The following is a 19,128-nucleotide window of genomic DNA, read 5'->3' on the forward strand; positions in this document are numbered from 1 at the left end:
GTAAAGTTTGGTTCCTTGGGTCCTGGGGGTGGGATGGTCCTCTCTCCTTTCCCCAGTGCAGAAGGTGACTCCCACCCCTGCACATCTCTGCCACTGCCGCAGGGCTCTGCAGCTCCCCTGGCCCTCCTTTGGGGTGTCCCCTGCCTGCCCCCCCTCGCTGACCAGTGGCTTTGCTCTCCTCCCAAGGCGGCCGGTTTAAGAAGGAGATCGTGGTGGATGGTCAGAGCTACTTGCTGCTGATTCGAGATGAAGGGGGCCCGCCTGAACTCCAGGTAGGAGACCTGTCCCTCCCCACCCCATCCTGGGGATGCATCTGCCAAGCCTCCTCCTGGGATGCCTCTGTGGGGGTGCCCTCGCTGACGGCTCCGGCCCTTGGGCTCCAGCCGCTCTCCCGGGCAGTAATCCCTGTAATCCTGCCATGTCTCTTCAGTTTGCTGCCTGGGTCGATGCTGTGGTGTTTGTCTTCAGCCTGGAGGATGAGATCAGCTTCCAGACCGTCTACAACTACTACCTGCGGCTCTGCAGCTACCGGAACACAGCGGAGGTGCCGATGGTGCTGGTGGGCACACAGGGTGAGAGTGGAGCCTGGGCTTCCCCCCACACCCTGGCCTTGGGCAGGAGCGCTGGTGATGTGTCCCTTTTGGCCCCTTTGGGGTGCCAGCCCTGTGAGCACGTCGGGGGATCCTGGTCTGTGAGCCCTACATGGGGCTGAGGCTCCAGCCCAGGGCCCTGAGGTGATTCCTGCTCAGACCATCTCAGCTTTCCTGCAGGGAGCTGCCTTGCTCCATGGAGCCACTTTCCTCATGGAAATATCCAGATCTCCTGGTGCTGCCTCCTCCGACTCTGCCAGCAAAGGCAGGAAGGAGCCTGGGGCTGCAGAATTGTCTGTGTGACAGCAGAGAGTGGGAGCAAGGTGTGGATGTGAGGAAGAACTGTCCTGGCAGGACCCCGTTCCTGAGCAGTGTGACCTGTTCCTGGGCAGGAAGAAGCTCTGAGGCCAGGAAGACAGGGACAGCAGTGGGGAGACACAGGGGATCTGCTCCAGACCCTGGATTGAGAGTAGAACAAAGTTGTTAAACTTTGGATATTTAAAGACTGTGGAATGAATTTTAGGACTGAGCAATCTCGGCTCAGGATGGGACCAGGGAGGCAGCACGTGCTGTGGAGGTGCAGGAGTGGGGACAAATGACAGGGGGTTTGGTGGCCGTTGTTGTCACAGACATAGAGCCAGGTGGGGTCCCAGCCTTGGTACAGTCACACGACCCTCTGGAGAGTCTGAGGAGAGGCTCCTCACAGCGTGGTCCCAGTGCTGCTTCAGCCCCTCCTGAGAGGGTTTGTTTGCAGCCCCCGCTTGTCCTTGGCTTATCTTCAAGGAGTTGGATTCCTTTTGGGAAGGAAGTTTTTCCTAAACAGGCAAGCACTTGGCAGCCATCTGGGATACAAACTAAGCCTGTATTTTAGAGCTGTCCACCAAGGCCTCAGCTGTGGGGACGTCCCCCAGAGCCAACTTCCCCATTAACCCAGGAGGATTTCTCCCTTGGATTCTTTAACGTGTGGGGCTTGGCCACGAGCCCTAAAATAATGGAGACTGACAAATCCATTTTACTCAAGGGCTAGGACTGCCTGGCCTTGCTCCCCACACCTCCCATGGGGTTCTGCCTCTGTCTGCTGAAACCTCAGTGGCTGGGTGGTTCAGGGAGTTGAATCAGGTTCATTTACAGAGATTCACCCATTTTTCTACAAATGTGGGACTCTCAGGCATTTATGGGGGGTTCCTATGGAGGTGGTTCTTCTGTGTGAAGAGAGGGAGGGAGGCCAGGAGACCTGGGAGCTGGGAACCTGTGGATAAGAGGGATCAGTGGGACACAGGTCCCTGCTCTGTAACCCCCTGTCCCTCTGGTTTGCAGATGCCATCAGTGCCACCAACCCCCGGGTCATCGATGACTCCCGGGCACGGAAGCTCTCCAATGATCTGAAGCGCTGCACGTACTACGAGACCTGTGCTACCTACGGCCTGAACGTGGAGAGGGTCTTCCAGGACGGTAACTGCAGCGGGGCAGGGTGTCCAGGCAGGGCAGGGTGTCCAGGCAGGGCAGGGCAGGGCAGCAGTGCAGTCCCACCGAGGGGCCGAGCTCCGTCGGGCACCCGCTGGTGTGCGGTGCCGCTGCTTTGCACACACAGCCCCGGTGCAGGGGCAGGATGTGCTCTGTGTACAGGCTGTGCAAGGACCCCTGTGTGTGGCATGTGGGTGTGCTTGAGGGGACACAGAGCGGGGCTGGGCAGGACCTTCTGCCCCTCTCGCAGGGGCTCCTCGTGGGGGGATGCTCGTTCCAGAGAGCAGAGAGGCCGCAGGGACAGTTGGATCCCCACAGGGCAGTACTGCACTTCCTGAGCCTGTGAGGACTTGGGGGGCTGCAGAGAGGGGTTTGGTGGCCTTGCATGGAGGACTGGAGGAGTCACAGCAGGACCTGGAGGTGTTGGAGTAGGGGAGCAGCACCTGAACAGTGGGATGGGGCAGCTGTTCCTCATGGGAACAGTGTGGGAAAGCATTCCTGCTCAGGCTTGGAGGGTGGTCTACAAGAGCGATGCTGAGGGGGGACAGGGAACCTGCACCATCTCTTGTGAGTTTGCAGAATGCTTAAAAAAACCAGGGCCCTGCCCTAAATGGGACTCTGTGTCAGGAGAAGGGGGAATGGCCTTAAACTGAGCAAGTAGGTTTAGATGAGCTATCAGGAGATATCTTCTCTGTGAGGGTGGGGAGGCCCTGGCACAGGTTGCCCAGAGAAGCTGTGGATGCCCCATCCCTGGAAGTGTGCAAGGCCAGGTTGGATGGGGCTTGGAGCAACCTGGTCTAGTGAGACACATCCCTGCCCATGGCAGGGGGTGGAACAAGATGAGCTTTAAGATCCTTTCCAACCCAAAGCAGTCTGTGATTCTGTGGTTCCCTTGTTGCCCCCTTCTTCTTCTTGTCTTCTGGTAGTGCTGCTGGGTATCTGTGTTCAGCACATGAGGAAGGGGCTGTGCAGACCTGAAGGCTGGGCAGGGGCTGTGTTCATGGAAGGGTCTGTTGGAGCTAAAAGCTGGGCAGGACAGAGCTGCTTTTGGACAGGAGAGCTGTGCTGGTGGTGTTTGAAGGGGGAACAGGCACATGAATTTTGAAATTCTGATGCCTGAAGGCAGGAATCCAACTGGGGTCGTTGCAGCACAGCAAGACAGACTGAGGACAGACACGGGACTGATCCTGTCACTGGCCTCAGGTGGCTCCAAGCTGGAGCTGGTGACCTTCCTTCCCCTACCTGAGCCTGTGCCCTGGAGTATCTCAAGCTGTGGCTGAGGGTCACAGTCACAGTGGTGATTTCTTACACAGAAACATGTGGAGATGCTCCTGCTGCTGCTCTGGGACCATCTGAGTGGTCAGCCCAGAGACCCCCCTTCCGAGCTGTCCCACCTGGCAGGGACCCCTCAACATCCAGCAGCCTTTGCACCAGTTTGATATTCCTGGGGAAACTGGGGTGTCTGTTGGGCAGATTTGTTGTGATCCTGCCTTCTTCCTCCTGAGTAATGGAGGAACGGGGGAAGGAGCAGTGTGAAGAGCTGAGGGCAGTGAGCTGGAGGGGAGGATCTGCCAAACCAGTTGGGATATTTGCAGAGCAAACCTGGGGAGAGCAGCAGCATCAGGGCTGTGAGCACGGCTGATCCTGGCTCTGGAGAGCATTTGGTACTGGGTGTCACCAGATCTGCTCAGCTCGTTCGTTCCATCTGGTTCTGTTGTGCCCACTCTCTGGAGGGCAGCGTAGCAAGGAGCTGCAGCTGGAAGGGCTGGGAAGGGCTGGGAAGGTGCTGCAGGGTAGGAGCGGCTGTTTGTTAGGAGCTGCTCATCCTTTTCAATCTCAAGATGGAATGAATTGTGCTCTGGGGTTATTTCTCCCTCTCTTGACCCTGTAGCCCAGACAACACAACTTCAACAGCACGATGTGGGAGGTGGACTGGGCTCTCAGTGCCAGCGTTGTGTCCCAGGCATGGTGGGAGACCTGGAGTTGCTGGCTGAGGGCTCAGGAGTGACCACCTGCAAGGTGCTGGGCTCCATCCCTGTCTGGACCCAGCCATGGGCCATACATGGGGTCAGGGAGGTGGCAAGGGAGTAGGATTGTCCCTGTGAGGAGCCGTGAGGCTGAGGAGACCCAGGAGTGTGGCTGCCTGCTCACACAAACCTAGTGTTGGTCTGGGCAGAGGCTGGTGCTGGGTGAAAAGGAGTGTGGGCAGCTGTGATGGGAAGGTGAGGCTGTCCCTGGCAGAGGAAGCGGGAGCACCAAGTGGAAATCTGGACAGATTTGTGCTTCCACACAGGTCAGCAGGAGGAGGCACTGGATGTCAGCACTTCAAAAGGATGCAGAGAGACTGAGAAAGTTAAAAAAGGAAAAGCTACAAAAATTAATCAAAAGCTGGAAAAAATACCTGATATGAGTTACTACAAGAGTCATCCATTCAGAAAATCAAGAAGCTCGAGAGGAGACTTGATTATAGGAGTAACTATGTACCCATCTACATGGGAAGAGATCCCAGCTGGGAGACTGCAGGCTGGGACAGAGCTTGTGCTAGAAACCCCAGCCAGATGAATTCAAATTTCAAAGAGTTCTTACTGACTTTATTAATAATTTTATTCATTAGCTTTTGGGAAAAAGGAGGTACCATATCCTGCATCTCTTGTGCTTTCTCCAAAGCAGCCCGAGTCCCTCACGGGAGGAGTCTTGCCGTTTGCTCCATGGCTGGTGCCGTGGTGTCCGTGCCCCTGCCGAGCGCTTTCGGAGCTCTGGAGAGAGCTCTGGGAGCTGGGAGGGGAGCAGAGGGACCCACTGTCTTGTAGGAGATTTGGGCAAAGCCCAGGTGCTCGGTACTCTCACCTTCCTGCTGTGCTGCAGGACCAGAGAGCTGCTCCTGGGCACGGCTGTGTGATGGAGGGAATGGAGCAGGAGGTGAGGGCAGCGGAGCTTGGCAGGTCGGCTGCAGCCATCACTGGCTGTTCAAGGATTTCCAGGGTCCAGATGAAGCTGACTGATGGGAAGAAATGTTTCTGGAGTGGGTAGGCAGCTCTTCCTAGTGAGCACTGTTTCAGGATCTGGTGGATCCTGGTACAGCTGGTTTGGGTCTAGTGGAATGCTGGCAGTCACAGACGGTGTGAGGACTTTGCCTCAGGTGGTGATCCAGTTTCCATCAGACCATGTCTTTATATGTCTTCTCCCACACCAGTTGTTCATCCCAGATCCTGGCAGACCTGTCCTGGGCAGGCTTGGGAGGATGTCCACTTCCCACGGCGGAGCAGGAAGAGTTCCCTGAGCGCTGGTCTTTGCATCCAGTGCCGAGGTCCCTCCCTCGCTCATGCTGTGTGGAGCGCGTGCTGCACCTCTGCTCCCAGACAGCCCTTCCTGCCACTGTCCTGGCTCACAAGAAGCAGCCACAGACCTTTTTGAGGAGCAGGTCAATGTGCAGGTCTGGCACAACAGCTTGAGGGAGTGACCACCCTGTCCCTCAGTGTTTGTGGATGGTCCTTTCCACACGTGCCCCTGGTACTGAGTGTCAGGGACGCCCTGAGATGGAGACACTGGAGTCTCCACCTTCACCAACTGCTCAGAGGTTCTCCAAGAACTGGGTGTCCCTGGCTGTTGTGGTGCCACCACAGATCAAGCAGAAGCAGCAGAGACCCTCTTCCTCAGAACAGGTCCCAGTTATCCAGTCTGGAGCCTGGAGCTGTGTGTGGTTGTGCTGTGCCGGGTCTGGACTGAGCACATTCCAGTGTGTACCTGGTGGTGGTGAGGCTGTTGGTGTGACAGAGGCTGTGTCCAGGCAGTCAGGCTGCCAAAGGTCACCATGAGAAGGACATGTGTCAGGAGGACAAGAGTCACTTCCTCTTTGCTGGTTTCTCATGTGTCCTGGCAGAATTCCCCCTGGAGCCGCTGCTCACTGTGTGGGAACTGCACTCCTCCATCCTTCCCAAGTCCCCAGATGTCACAGTGACTGTCGTGGTGAGAGGATGGGACAGTGCTGGTGACTTCAGTATCACCAAGAGATGGCCTTGGCACGAGCAGGGACAGTGCCCCAGGCCAGGCTGTGTCCTGCAGTGTCCGGTGCCACTTCAGGACTCCCTGAGGGTGAGCCTGCTCTGAGAGGTGGTCAGTGTGGTCCCCTCATGGCAGAGCCCTCGCCGAGGTGGAGGCTGGCACAGAATGTGCCTTCTGACCTCTTAGGTCTGGAGAGGTCCAGTTAAAAAGCTTACTTCTCAGGACTGCCTTCGCAGTTCGAGTGCAGAAATCTCCTGGGGTTCAGCAGATGCCAGGACAGTTGCCAGAAGCCATTGGTGTGGGGGAGCCTCAGCTCTTAGGATTTATTTTAAGGATGTTTCTGTACCAAGCAAAGGTCAGGGAGCAGAGAGCTCTTTGTCCATGTTCACCTCAGCCTCCTGTTAATTTTCTGAACACCTGGAGCCCAGGAGGGTGCCAAGGGCCCAGACTGATGGAGGTGGTATTGCCTGGGCTGTTCAGTTCAGTTCCTGGCTCCTGGAGCTGCCATGAGGGGTGACTGAGAGGTGACTCTGGCTGCCCAGGGATTCTCCTGCAGCAGCCCAGGGCTTGGTGGGTCTCTGCAGTGTCCATGTGAAGTCACTGCTCTGCATGACACCCAAGAGGGCAAGTGGCCTCTGGGGACTCGGCCTGGGCAGCACAGGCAGCCTTCCATGCACCTGTCCCTGTGGGTGGCAGGGATCCTGTGTGGCAGCAGGATTGCAGGTTGGATGTTCTACAGAATCCTCCCTGTGAGTACAGGGGGCACAGTCTGACCACAGGTGTTGGCCTCAGTCAGGGGAAGGGCCTGGGTCTCCCTGAAGCCCTCCAGAAATACGTGGGTGGAGAAAGCTGCTTTCTGGACTCTGACCCTGTCCTTTTCTCCCTTTTCCAGTGGCTCAGAAGGTGGTGGCTCTCCGGAAGAAGCATCAGCTGTCCATCGGCCCCTGCAAGTCCCTGCCCAACTCACCCAGCCATTCGTCTGTCTCCGCAGCCTCCATTCCTTCTGTCCACATCAACCAGGTGGGGAACAGGGACAGGGACAGCCAGGGCCCCCTCGTGCTCTGCACACCCCTCAGCTCACTCAGTACCCCACAGTTCAGCCTTAGGCTCATGCTGCTGCCCTGGGATGGCTCTTGGGAAGAGCAAAGTGGTGTCACCCTGGTCTTTCTGTTCATAGCCTTGAGAGATTGTGGCTGCCCCATCCCTGGAAGTGTTGGAGATCAGGTTGGACAGGGCTTGGAGCAACCTGGTCTAGTGTAGGTGACCCTGCCCATCACAGGGATGGAACTGCATGGGCTTTAAGGTCCCTTCCAATTCAAACTATTCCATGATTCTGTGATCCTGGGATGGTTTGACACTTGCCCTGAGGTCAGGTTTCGTGTCTATATCTTTGGGTCTGGCTCATGGTCCCCAGACTGTTGTGCTTCTACAGGCACACAGCAAAGCTGTGAGGAGTCTTCAGGGAGCTTCCTGGACAGCAAAAGGGATCTGTGAGAGGGTCTTGCTCTGGCTGCCCCAGCCAGGCAGGCACAGCTGCCCATGGTCCTGTTGCCCCCAGACTCAGGAAGCAGATGGTCTCGATGCAGATGCAGGTGGCTTGTGAGGGGATGTACCTGTGGAGAGGCTGTCAAGGGACAGCACGTGTAGCTGGTGAGTTTTTCACAAGGGGATTGGCTTTGAAGCTCCAGGTGTATTGGAAACTTCCAGCCCTTGGAGGACTCCTGGTCCTCCAATGTGGGACCCTGTCCCTGCACAGACCTGAGACGTGTCTGCAGCCACTGCCTGGACCCTTACATGAGGAATTTTCAAATACCCCCATGAAGTTTATACCTGGCTGTAGAGGCTTCTAAAGCTGGACTGCAAGTAGGCAGATGCAGGTTTTTGCAGAGACCTGTGCCAGCTTCCAGGTGCTCTGGGTCACCTGGATGCCAGCAAGTTCAGGTGAAGCCTGTGGGCAGTTGAATGGGCTGCTGGGAGAGGTTGCAAAGCCAGATTCTGTCAGAACTTGCTCATGTCCAGGGAACTGGAGACAAATTTAAGGGGAGACATTCAGGGTGGAGAACAAAGGAAAACACAGATTTAAGTGTATCTGGTAATCTGAGGGTTTTCTTAGCACACAAGTTGTGGGCAGTCAGAGCCCAGTTGGGAAGGAGAGGCCACCTGTGCTGGAAGGGGAGCAGGGGGCCCCCTTCTTTGGGGGGAGGTGGACACTTGCTTAGTGTTGTCTTCCCTGTCTGATACCAGAGCCACTCTTTCCCTCCTTAGGAGTGCGTTTTTCCCTGAGTAGGCTGCTTCCCTGGGGCCTGAGAGCGTTCCCTTCCCCCAGATTGTCCTTTTTCCTTCCACCAGGAGCTGCCCATGGGGTCTGCTTCCCTGCATAGCTTTGTGCCCAGAGAGATGAGGGTGCCATTGGAGGTGGGAAGGATGTTCTGCTCTGGGCCTGGTCTCCTGGCCCAGGCTGCAGGCACAGCTCTATCCTCTGGAGCTGCTGGTGGAGAAGGTACTTCTCTGGGAATGAGAGCAAGGTGTCACCACAAAGGGCTGCTTATGGCAGGCAGGAGCTGTGAGCCAGCCTTGCTCCTCCGCTTGTCCTGGGCATGTCTCTTCTGGAAGTAGCTTTGTGCTACTGGCTGAGCTGAACTGGCGTTTTTGGAAATGGCCACTGCTTGTCTGCTCTGTCAGTCGGGCCAGTCCAGCACCACTACTGGGAGAGGAGGGACCCCAGAGGACCCTGGTGATTTTGTCACCTGTCTGTCCAAAGGGCTTCTTTCTCCTGGGACAGCAGTGCTGGGGAGGTGTCCTTGCACAGTGGATGATCCTCTTCGGAACCAGCCAAAGGCCCTGGTTTCATTTCTGCCTTTGGGAGTCTGGGATTTTTTGCTTTTATTCTGCAGCAGTGCCCAGTGCCTGGGGGACACTGCTCCATCCATGGGGAGGGGAGCTGCAAGAGCAGGTCAGCCCTGGTCAGTGTTTACCAGCAGCTCTCACGAGTCACCAGAAGTGCATGGTGGGTCCTGATCCCGAGTTCCGTGTTCAGCATCTCCCTGGTCCTCCGGTGTGGCAGGAGCCAGGGCCGGCCCTGGAGTCCTGTGCTCCCTCAGGGACACAGGTCTGTCCCTCAGGCCTTCCTAGCAGCTTGTGGGGTGTGGGCCTGCACCCGTTGGAGCAGGCTCCTTGGATCCCCTGGAGCCCTGCAGCCCCAGGGAAAGCTCTTGCTGCTGCCTTGGGCTCTTCTCTCCCTGTCCTGCCCACACCTGTCACTGGGCGAGCAGGTTGGATGGGTTTGGGAGTCCCATTCCTCACTTGGCCCTGACTCCCACCCTGCTCCTTCCTGGCAGCTCCTGGCCCTCGCCTGCAGGGAGGGGGTGGGAGTTTCTCGGACCAGTAGCTGCTTGCAGCACCTGCTGAGTTGTTCCACCTGATTTCCTCACTGTTGCTGCCCTGTTCTCGGTCCTTCTTCAGGGCCCCTTGGGATGCCTTTGGGAGTTCCCCAGGCTGTGGGTGAGTCACCGTTGCGTTCACTGTGGGATGGGAGTTTGTCTTTCTGCCAGGGAACTGGTTCCCAGCAGCTGGCAGGAGGTAAGGCAGGTACCTCACGTGGGCACCTGGCAGGGCAGTGGGTGCTCCCCTGGGCCTCAGGAGCTGCTGCCGTGCCCACTGCGCTCTGGCTGCCCGGTTCACGGCTTCGCTCCCATGGCCTCGCTCTGCCTCCCTGCACGGGCTCTTTGGGGGCACTGGGAAGGCCTTCACCCAGACTTCAGGGAGAGAGCACATGAAAGAGGAGGAAAATTAAAGTTTGCAAGTGAAATGAAGCCCCGGGGACAGCTGACCTGAGCTGTTAACAGCGCTCCCCGGCCTGCCATGGCACATTCCGGCAGAGCTCGGGAGCTGCAGCAGAGGGTGTTGGCATTTCCTCAGGGAAACCCGTATCCCACTGTGTGCTTGGCTCATGGTGCCCCATTCAGGGTTTGTACACTCTGCCTTCCCTCTTCCTGCAGATGCCAAGTCAGTGTTTGCTGTTTGTTTGCACTCTTCTACTCAGAGCCCTCCCCAAATCTCTGTGTTCTGCCTCAGGCCTTGTTACGCCAGGAATTACAGCCCCTTGACTCCAGCTGTGTTCTGCCCTGCCCAGGCACCCCGTGGCAATGTTGATGCTCTTCCACCCGTTATGCATTAACGGGAAGGATCTGTCCCAGACGTGTTTTACCAGATTTCCAGCTCCCACTGTGTTCTCAGATTCTGATGGTGACCACAGGTAGTTGTTCAGGTCCGTCAGCAAAGTAACTGCCAGGAGCAGACACTGGGTACGTGCCCAGACCTGTCGTCTTGTCAGGGTTCTCCCACATCCCTGCAATTTGTCCTGGATCCCTGGATCCCACTGAAGTTCTGGAGTTCCCTGCTCCAGCGGAGCAGTGTGGTGGCTCAGGATTGCCTGTCTGAGCTGCTCTCTGTGTTTGGGGAAATTTCTCCTCTGCCCCCAAACTCACGGGATCAGCTCTCCCGCTTGCCTTCACTGTGGTGCAAGCCATCCTCCAGCCCCAAAGCCCTTCCTGAGGTTTGACTGGCTGTGGTACACTGGAGGCTCAAAGGCCAATGCCCTTTATTGCCCAGGGACAGTAACCTTGGCTCCAGCACCAGGCAGACTGGGGCTAAGGAAAGTTATTCCAGCCAGGCAGAAATTACACACAAGGTTACAGGGACTATGTATAATATAAACCAGGATTTAGCAAGATTTGTTCCTTGGAGCTTTAGTGTCCATCACTTACATCCACAGGGTTTGTCCCAGCTGCTCTGGCAGGAGCTCAGACACTGCATCCTCTGCTGAACCGGGTCCTCCCCACAGTGACAGCATCATGAATGTGCTGCCAAGGTCCCTGAGAGGCACCAAGCATAGCCAGGAGCCAGCCTTGGAGGGGTCCAGGGCTCTGGGCAGCTGTGCCTGGCTAACTGGTCCACATGGCATGTTCTCTGTGCTGCAGCATCTGCCTTCTCTTCCCTCACACTTGGAGTATTTCTCTTTCTTTGACCTGGTTCACACAGGTCAAACACTGGCTGCACACATGTTGTTATGCCTGATCCAAAACTTGAGCTATCTCAGTAAATCCTCTCCCTCTCATTGGTCCTGGGTCTCTGCAACTCTTCCTTCATCGCAGCACCTGCAGAACTCCTGTGAGTGTTGTGGACTCCCCATCCCTGGAAGCGTTCAAGGCCAGATAGGATGGGACTTGGAGCAGTCTGGTCTAGTGGAAGATGTCCGTGCCCATGACAGGAGGTTGGAACTAAATGGTCTTTAAGGCCCCTTCCAGCCCAGTCTGTTCTGGATGTTGTGATTCTGTGGATGTCACCCCGTCCCAGTCCTATGCTGCACTCCCTGCCCCGCTGCAGGTGGGTGGTGTTCCCGCGGTCGTGCCCAGGCAGCCTGTCTCTGTCTGACCATCCCCTCTCCTTCTGCCCCAGGCCACCAACGGGGGAGGAGCCTTCAGCGACTACTCCTCCTCTGTGCCCTCCACCCCAAGCATCAGCCAGCGGGAGCTGCGGATCGAGACCATTGCTGCCTCCAACACCCCCACCCCCATCCGCAAGCAGTCCAAGCGGCGCTCCAACATCTTCACGGTAAGCAGCACGGGGGCCCGGGACCTCCGGGGTGGGTTTTCAGGGCAGGAGAGGGGAAGGGAGCGAGTCCCGGCAGCCTGACCCTCTGGGCTGTCCTGCCCATGACCCGTGCAGTGCTGGCAGGAGGGCTGGATGGCGGGACGCAGGAACGTGCGTGTGTGTGGGAGGGACCTTCTGCGTGTGCAGGGACCGCGGTGCTGAGAGCTGCTTCTGTCAGGGTGTGCATGCATGGGGAGCACCTGGGAGCAGGACATTCCTTGCACATGTAGGAGTGTGCATCCGTGCACTCGTGTGTGTGTGTGCAGTGTGTGTGTGAGCAGAGTCCTGCTTGTTTACGGGGGAGTGCACCTGTGCGTGCACAGCACCGGTGACTCTGCTCTTCCTCTCCATGGGGCTGTGTCCCCCGGGCGTGGCACGGAGCCCTTTGCTACTGGGAGCCCTGTTTGGTGCCAGTGGTGCTGTGTCCAGTGGTGCTATGCAGAGCCCAGCACCTGGCACGGGGCCCCACTCGCTCCAGTTCCCGAGCCCTGCGTCTGCGTGACTTGAGCAGCACACTGGGAGCTGCCATGGGCATGGAGGGAGGGGAGGCAGAGGGGAGGCAGCGAAGCCCCAGGTGGAGCAGGGTACGTTTGCAGCTCTTCCCTGTGCTGGTTGCCTTGCAGCCTGCCTCTCCACACGCTCTCACACCATGCACACACCGTCCATGCAGCGTGCACAGTCCTGCCCTCACACTCACCCTCGCTGTTAGTGCAGCCATGAGTGTCCCCTCGCTGTGAGCACACACGTGTCCCAGTCCTGTGTCTAGTGTAGGTGTAGCCTCTGTTCCCCATGTATGTGTGCGGGCTCCGGCCTCGCTCCTCTCCCCATCTCAATGTGCTTTCCAGCCACCATTCCTCAGCACACTGTATCTGCTGTCTGTGGCACCGGCCACCACAAAGTCCTTGTACCTGTTGCACCGTGTCACCCTTGTGACCAGACCACACAAATGCAGTGTCCCACGCCCCATCCTCTCACTGCACCATTGGCATCCCAGATTCCCCCACTCTTTGTGCTGGGAGTGTGCCCATCTCCCTTGGCTTCTGACATCCTGGAAGCTTCTGCGCTGATGTCCTGAATGCTCTGTGCACTCCCCCGATTGCACCCCATGCACCCCCAGCTCTCTGTGCACGCCCCTGCCCCACGCTCACCCTGTCCCTGTGCTGTGGACGGGTGGGCTGTGCCCCCACCCCTCCTGATAGCACACGCTGTCCCTCGCAGCGGGTCCCGCTCCCAGCGCATGGTTGTTCCCTCACTGCCCTCCCGTCTGCGCTCAGCCCTGCCGTGGATCCATGGCCATGGCCGTGCCTCCCGCCGTCCCCGGTGCTGAGGGATGCTCCCCCTCCCCGCCGTTCTCTCGTGCTTGCTGCTGTACCCCGTGCTCGGGTGCTCGTGCTGTGCCACCCGTCCCGCTGGCTGCGCGCCCACGGGCCAGACTCGCCGTCGGCTCGTGCTCACGCTCTCTGGAACCCCCTGCTCGCTCCTGTGGGGTGGGCACACGCTGGGGGGGAGGAGGAGGGCGGCTTGCTGTGGGGCTTGCGCTTGTTCGCTGTGGACGCCATCATCCGTGCAGGCTCTCACTGCTCTCCCATCCCGGGCTCACGCTTGCTCACCGGGCTCGGCTGGCGCGCTCACTCGCCGTGGGGCTGGGGCTCACCTCACCTGCTTGCTCGTGTGCTGGTGCACATCCATGGCTCACGTTGACGTCTTCACCCATCTGGTCGTGGCAGCAGCAGCAGCTCCCGACACCTCCTCCTGCAGTGGGACAGGGCCGGGGAGGGCAGGGAAGGAAAGGAAAGGGCAGGCTGTTTTCTGCCGCTACCTTTTCCCAGGCAGACAGCTCAGGTGTAGCCAGCAGCCCCCGTCCCCGCAGGGTCCCCAGGTGAGCACAGGCCTCTCCGAGGTGTGGTGCTTGGCTCAGCTCCAGGAGCCACTGCAGCCCCAGTCCCGAGCCGTGCCTGGCTCCTTCACTTCTCCTCTCCTCTCCTCCTTGTCCTCTCCTCCTCCTCCTCTCTCCTGCTCTCGCTCCCCTCCCGCTCCCTTCCCACTCCCCACCGGATCACGCCCCCGCAGCAGGGTCTGCGTGCCCCAGAGCTCCAGGTGGAGACAGACGCTGTGCCCACCCGTGCCCCGAGGCGCCCACCTGCACTCAGCCCCTGCCCGGCCCCCGCCCCGACTGCTGCTGCCGCCGGTGCCGCTGTGGCCTGTCCGTGCTGTCCGCTGGCGCCCATCGCTGACAGACTCGTGTCCGTGTTCTGAGTATAACTTGCCAAACTCTTTATTCTTTCGATATTTGCAGATATGTGCCACTGTTTCCAACTTTTCATCAACAAAAAGGCCTTTCCAACTCCTTCCAAATTAGAAGATCCAGGTGGTTACACACGGCACCTCTGTACAAATTCTCTCACTTTTCATTGCCTCTCCAGGGCCGGATAAGGGATGGGCACTGGGATTGATCTAAGATTAGAGGCTCGCCCGCCCTCCAGCCAGCATGGGTCCCCCCCTCGGAGACACGCAGGAGCCTTTTAAATCCCCCCAATGTAAAGTCTAGGAAGCGCTGAGACGGCCTGCGCCTGCACTTTAAGCTGGGACATTTCTGGGCCTGCTGGATGCTGTCTAGGCACTGCCCGTGCTCGGGGATGCCAGACGGACGACCCTCCTGGGATGGGAAGACCTGCAGACCCTCTGGGACCGGGCGACAGCCGCGCGTGGAGCTGGATGGGCCAAAAGACGCTTTGCTGCTGCCTGCGGGAGCCGCTGCAGCACCTGCCGCTAGCGCTCCGCTCCTTCCTCCCTCCTGCACCTCTGCAGCCTGCATGGACTCCTGCTCCTCCTCCTCTTCCTCCTCGCAGCCGAGCGGCCATCTGTGTCTCTTTAGTTTTCTTCTCTTTCGATCTCTTTGTTTGGTTCTGGGCCCAAAAGCCGGTGAATCAGTGTCCCAGGCGCGCGGGGCTTGTGTCCCTTTCTGATCCAAAGCACATGGGGCGCTCCCGGACTGAGGGGGTGTGTAGGACACTCCAGAGAGACGCTGCCGCTGCCTCCTGCCATTGTTGTGATTCTGAATGTATTGGTTGTGCTCCATGCCGTGTATGACTTGGTATTTCCCTCTGTCCTAAGCACTTTGAATGAGTTCTGCTCAACAGACTGTAAATTTCATATTGTATTTATCGGAGTTTGCTCTCCCGCGGCCCTCGGGCGCCGGCGGGTCCCACTCTCGCCGCTCTAGACGTGTGGTAGATATTTATTGTCCATGCTCTTTTGTAAGGGGCTGGTATCTCCGCCCGGTGACCTGTGCTACTTTGTATGGTGCAAGTGTGTTACCAGAATAAATCTGTTGGATTAGTAGAGGTGTGAGTTCCTTCACTGCCTGAGCCTCTCCTGCTTCCATCCATGCTCCACCTGCATCCCATGCCATTTGTGTCTGTCGCCATGTCCTGTGTGCCCCGCGGGAGGGGGGGCCGAGGCAGCCCTGCTCTGCCAGGAGGAGGACAGCTCTGCTTGCAGGGGGGGGAGAGGAGAGCTTGCCGGGGGGGCTGGGCTGGAGCGTCCCGAGTGTCCCTAGAGGGGCCGGCTGCGCCCTGCACTGGGAGAGCTGTCTGGGGAGAGCGGAGTGTCTGACCTGGAGCCCGCTGGGGACGGGGAGGCCGTGCCTTCGGTCTCCTGTGCCCGTCTCTAACAGACCTCTGTCTCTTCTCTTCCAGTCTCGGAAGGGCGCGGACCCGGAGCGGGACAAGAAGGTGCCGGAGTGCAAAGCGGACAGTATTGGCAGCGGGAGGGCCATTCCCATGAAGCAGGTTCGATGCTCCCCGTGAGCAGGGGCCGGGGGTGCAGTCCGGGGGTGCAGTCTGGGGTGTCCTCTCTCGGCACGAGGCACGGGAGCGCTGGGGGTCGGTGCCCCTCAGCACCGGGGGGCTGCACACCCGCCGGGCCCGGTGGCAAGGGGGTGCTGGGGCTGCTGGTGTGGGCCCTGTGCCGTATGTGGGTGGGGGCTGTGTGGGGGCTGGGGGAACTGCATCGGGGGGCTGGCAGGGGCTCTGGGGGGGCTGCAGAAGGGGCTGTTGAGGGAACTTCGGCGGGGGGCTGGTAGGGGGGCTGTGGGGGACTGCTGGGGGCTGCTGAGGGAGCTGCGGGGTGGCTGCGGCTGCGGAGCGGTTCCAGCAGATGGCATCCACACCCCGCGCCTGCCACGGCCCCTGGGCAGCCTCACTGCTCCTCCTCTGCTCCTCTCCTGGTCCTCTCCACTCCTGCTCCTGCTCTGGCCTCACTGCCCTCCGGCAGGACAGGAGAGGGCCTCCCCTTCTCATGGGCTACTGCACAAAGCTGCGAGCACAGTACCCACGCTGTGAACTGTTGGGAATCCAGGGGAGGCCCCGCTTGCTCTGGCAGCAGTGTGTTTGGATCCTGCCTTCTGGCTTCCAGGGAAGCTCAAGCTGCCTGGAGCTGACCCGGAGCATTGCCTGCCCGTGTCCGTCGCTGGCAAGCAGCGATGGGTGATGCCCGAGTTAGCCAAGCGATGGGATTGTCTGGATAGTTTCCACTGGGATTTCCTTGCACTATGGACAAGACGGATCCATGCACTGCTTGGCAGTGCCTGGCTGTGCTCCTGCCTTGCACCTCATGCCCCCCTTGTGGATTCATTTCCCTGCCATGGCCCCCACTAGCCTCTCCATGCCCCACGTGCCCCCCATGCTGCCAGGGCTGAGCTGTGCTGCACAGGGCCAGTTGTGTCTCTGCATCGTGGGAGCACTGGGCAGATGGTGCCCCTGGCAGGGAGCATGCTGGAAAGAGGGTGACACCAGGAGGGCAGCGTTGGGAGGGTTGGGTCTGGGGAGCAGTGACAGGGGAAGCAATGCCAGGGCGGGGGCTGTGTGGTCTCACACATGGGGGCTCTGCTCCCAGGGTGCCAGGAGTTGGTACAGCCCAGCAGGAAGAGGCAGCCAGCTTTCTGTGGCACAGGTGCTGTTGGTGTGCAGTGGGTCCTGGTGTGTGGTGGGTTGTTGTTGGTTTGCAGTGGGTTGTTGGTTTGCAGTGGCAGTGCCCATGTGCTCTGGTTTTGGGTCAGCCCAGCCTGGGCATCGGGGAAAGTGTGTGCAGCTGTTCCATGGTGAGGAAGGGGAGGCTGAGAGCAGAGCAGCTGAAGCCCTCAGTGGGACCTGATGTGACTCCCCAGAACTTACTGCTGCCTGCCAGAGGGCTGGTCCTGGGAGCCCTCCTGTGGTCTTGGGTTTCTTTTTTGAGGATCTCCCTCCACTTGGCAGGGCAGGATGTGTCCTTTGCCTGCTCCTGTGTCTCCGTGCTGCTGACAGGGCCTGGCCTTGTCTGGTCTGCCAGAGGATGCAGTGCTGTAGTGGGATTGCTGTAGGCAGGACACTGCTGTTCCCGTGTGGAACAGGGGGAGAACTGGGACCGACAGAGGCCCAGGTTTGCAAATACAGCCTGTACATCCTTTCTGGGCTTTGCAAGGAGGAGGTGCCAAACTGCTGCCTGGTTCAGGACTAAGTGGAGGGACCAGTTCATGCAGCAGCAGCTCCCCAGGAGAGCCCAGAGCAAAGTGTTCCCAGGGGAGATCCATGTCCTTGCCTGGCACCTCCCATAGCCAGAGCTTCAGGAGGTGATTTTGCAGAGATCTTGTCAGTGTTTATACAGGAACATGCAGGGGAGGAAGTGGTGTTGAACAGGTGGATACCAGCTTGTGCCAGTGGCTCTCCTTCCTCAGGCTCTGGGTTACACTGTGCTGGAGGTGCTGGCCCTGGGCAGGGCTCAGGCTGCAGAGCACCACTGTGACCTGTCTCCTGGGACACTGTGGCTCCTTGAATCGCTGCCCTCCTGCTGCTGGAATTAAACAGTGGTGCTGCAGCATCTTAGGCAGGTATGGAGTTGTGTTCTTCAAGGAGGACCTGGCTGATATCCACAGCTGGGCTGTGGGGATGGGGTCTGTGGGAACATGCAGCATGGAGAGTCCAGAGTGATGTCCCTGCTGTGGCCCTTCTCCACGAGGAGTGATGACTTGGTACCACCAATGGGAAGAGGACCAAAGACTCAAAGGAGCTGTTGCTCTTCATCACAAAGATTCAGGACAGGGGATGGTTGCTCTGTTCCCTGGTGTGGACCTTCCTCTTCTGGTGGATCACGAAGGTCTAGTTGCTTGCTGTCTCTTTTCAGGACAGTAGGAGAGCAGGGTCTTTAGTTAGTTTTCCTCTTACACAGCCTGGTGGTCCTGCCCAGCTGTAAGAGCAGAGAAACCAGTGGGTTTGGGGCTGTGAGTGGCAAATGTGCAGGACCTTCTGGCTGAATATGTGTCCAGTGTTCCCCTGGTGTGGGCACTGCTGGGCTGGTGGCAGCACAGCTGTGTTTGGTGCTGGGGCCACTGGCATGTCACCTTGGGAGCAGTTGAGTCCTTCTGCTTGGAAGAACGAGGCTAGTCTGTGGTTACGTTACCAGCCAGTGGCTGAAGGCAGTGGACTGGCTGCCTGGCAGACTCCCCTGTGACTCCTGTGGCCCACGACCCCTTCCTGGGCTCTGTGGGGACAGAACAAGCACTGGGAAGCACTGGCAGCCCCATTGGCGCACCAGGCCCAGGGTTTGCATGGAGCCAGGATGTGGGAAGCTGGGCTGGGTGCTGCAGAAAGGAGAAACTCTGGGGAGACTTGGCTGAGAAGGGACATGTGCTGCCATGACAGGGTGCCTAGTTTTCACTTGTCACCACCTTCTCCAGCACAGCGCCTCTGGGTGACCTGATCTGTCTCCCTTGATGCACATCTGGAAAAGATGTGTTGGGGAAACACATCTGGAAGAGAGAGTGTTGGGGCCCCTCAACACCTGGGACAGGACTTCTGCTCCCTCCGGGCTGCAGGGGCAACTGGTGCCTGTGCCAGGGGTGCTCTGTGCCGGGGACTCAGGATCCCTGTGCCACAGGGACACTGTACCACAGCATCCTTTCAGTGATGGTCCTGCAAGGCTGGAAGAGCTCCCTCATAGCTGGACGCTTGTCTCCAAGAAGTGGGTTAATTGGGCTGGGAGACGAAGCTTCCCCAGCTGTTTGTTGCCAGGAATGAACTCCTAATTGCACATCTACCAGATCTTTCTGGGAAGGCTGCATGGAGCGTGCCGGAGGCCCGGGGGTCCCTTGGCCCCTGGCCTGGCTCGGCTCGGGCCGTGCACTCCAGCAGGGCCCAGGGCGGGTGACTCCTCCTCCTTGGGAGCTGGGATCATGCTGGGAGCTTAGATTACATTTAAATTGCCATTTGCATTTTCCAATCAATACGCGACTTTACAATTAAGTTTGGTGTTAAAATTCTTAGCAAAAAGTGAGTGGAAGGGAGATTTGTGGAGTAAACGAGTCCTCTGGGGGCCATCGCCGCTCCCTGCTTCATTACGCTGCATATTGCTGCTGCTGCTTTTAGTGTGCGGCAGCACAGCCCCG

General features: G+C 58.6%; 1 protein-coding gene across 3 annotated transcripts in view; it reads left to right on the top strand.

Annotated features, from left to right (window-relative positions):
- Nucleotides 1–19,128, top strand: part of AGAP3 (ArfGAP with GTPase domain, ankyrin repeat and PH domain 3) — a 108,935-nt gene that overhangs the window by 46,113 nt on the left and 43,694 nt on the right. For 2 of the 3 annotated variants that reach the window (XM_064647729.1, XM_064647648.1), the window contains exons 4-9: nucleotides 187–272; nucleotides 431–572; nucleotides 1,908–2,042; nucleotides 6,949–7,076; nucleotides 11,514–11,669; nucleotides 15,407–15,499. In XM_064647729.1, the coding sequence (XP_064503799.1) occupies nucleotides 187–272; nucleotides 431–572; nucleotides 1,908–2,042; nucleotides 6,949–7,076; nucleotides 11,514–11,669; nucleotides 15,407–15,499 (740 nt within the window). Of the gene's footprint in view, nucleotides 1–186; nucleotides 273–430; nucleotides 573–1,907; nucleotides 2,043–6,948; nucleotides 7,077–11,513; nucleotides 11,670–14,004; nucleotides 15,051–15,406; nucleotides 15,500–19,128 lie in introns of those variants that run through there. The other variant, XM_064647816.1, reaches the window with a different exon arrangement.

The sequence above is a fragment of the Pseudopipra pipra genome, chromosome 1 (genome assembly GCF_036250125.1).
Source record: "Pseudopipra pipra isolate bDixPip1 chromosome 1, bDixPip1.hap1, whole genome shotgun sequence".
Classification (NCBI taxonomy): domain Eukaryota; kingdom Metazoa; phylum Chordata; class Aves; order Passeriformes; family Pipridae; genus Pseudopipra; species Pseudopipra pipra.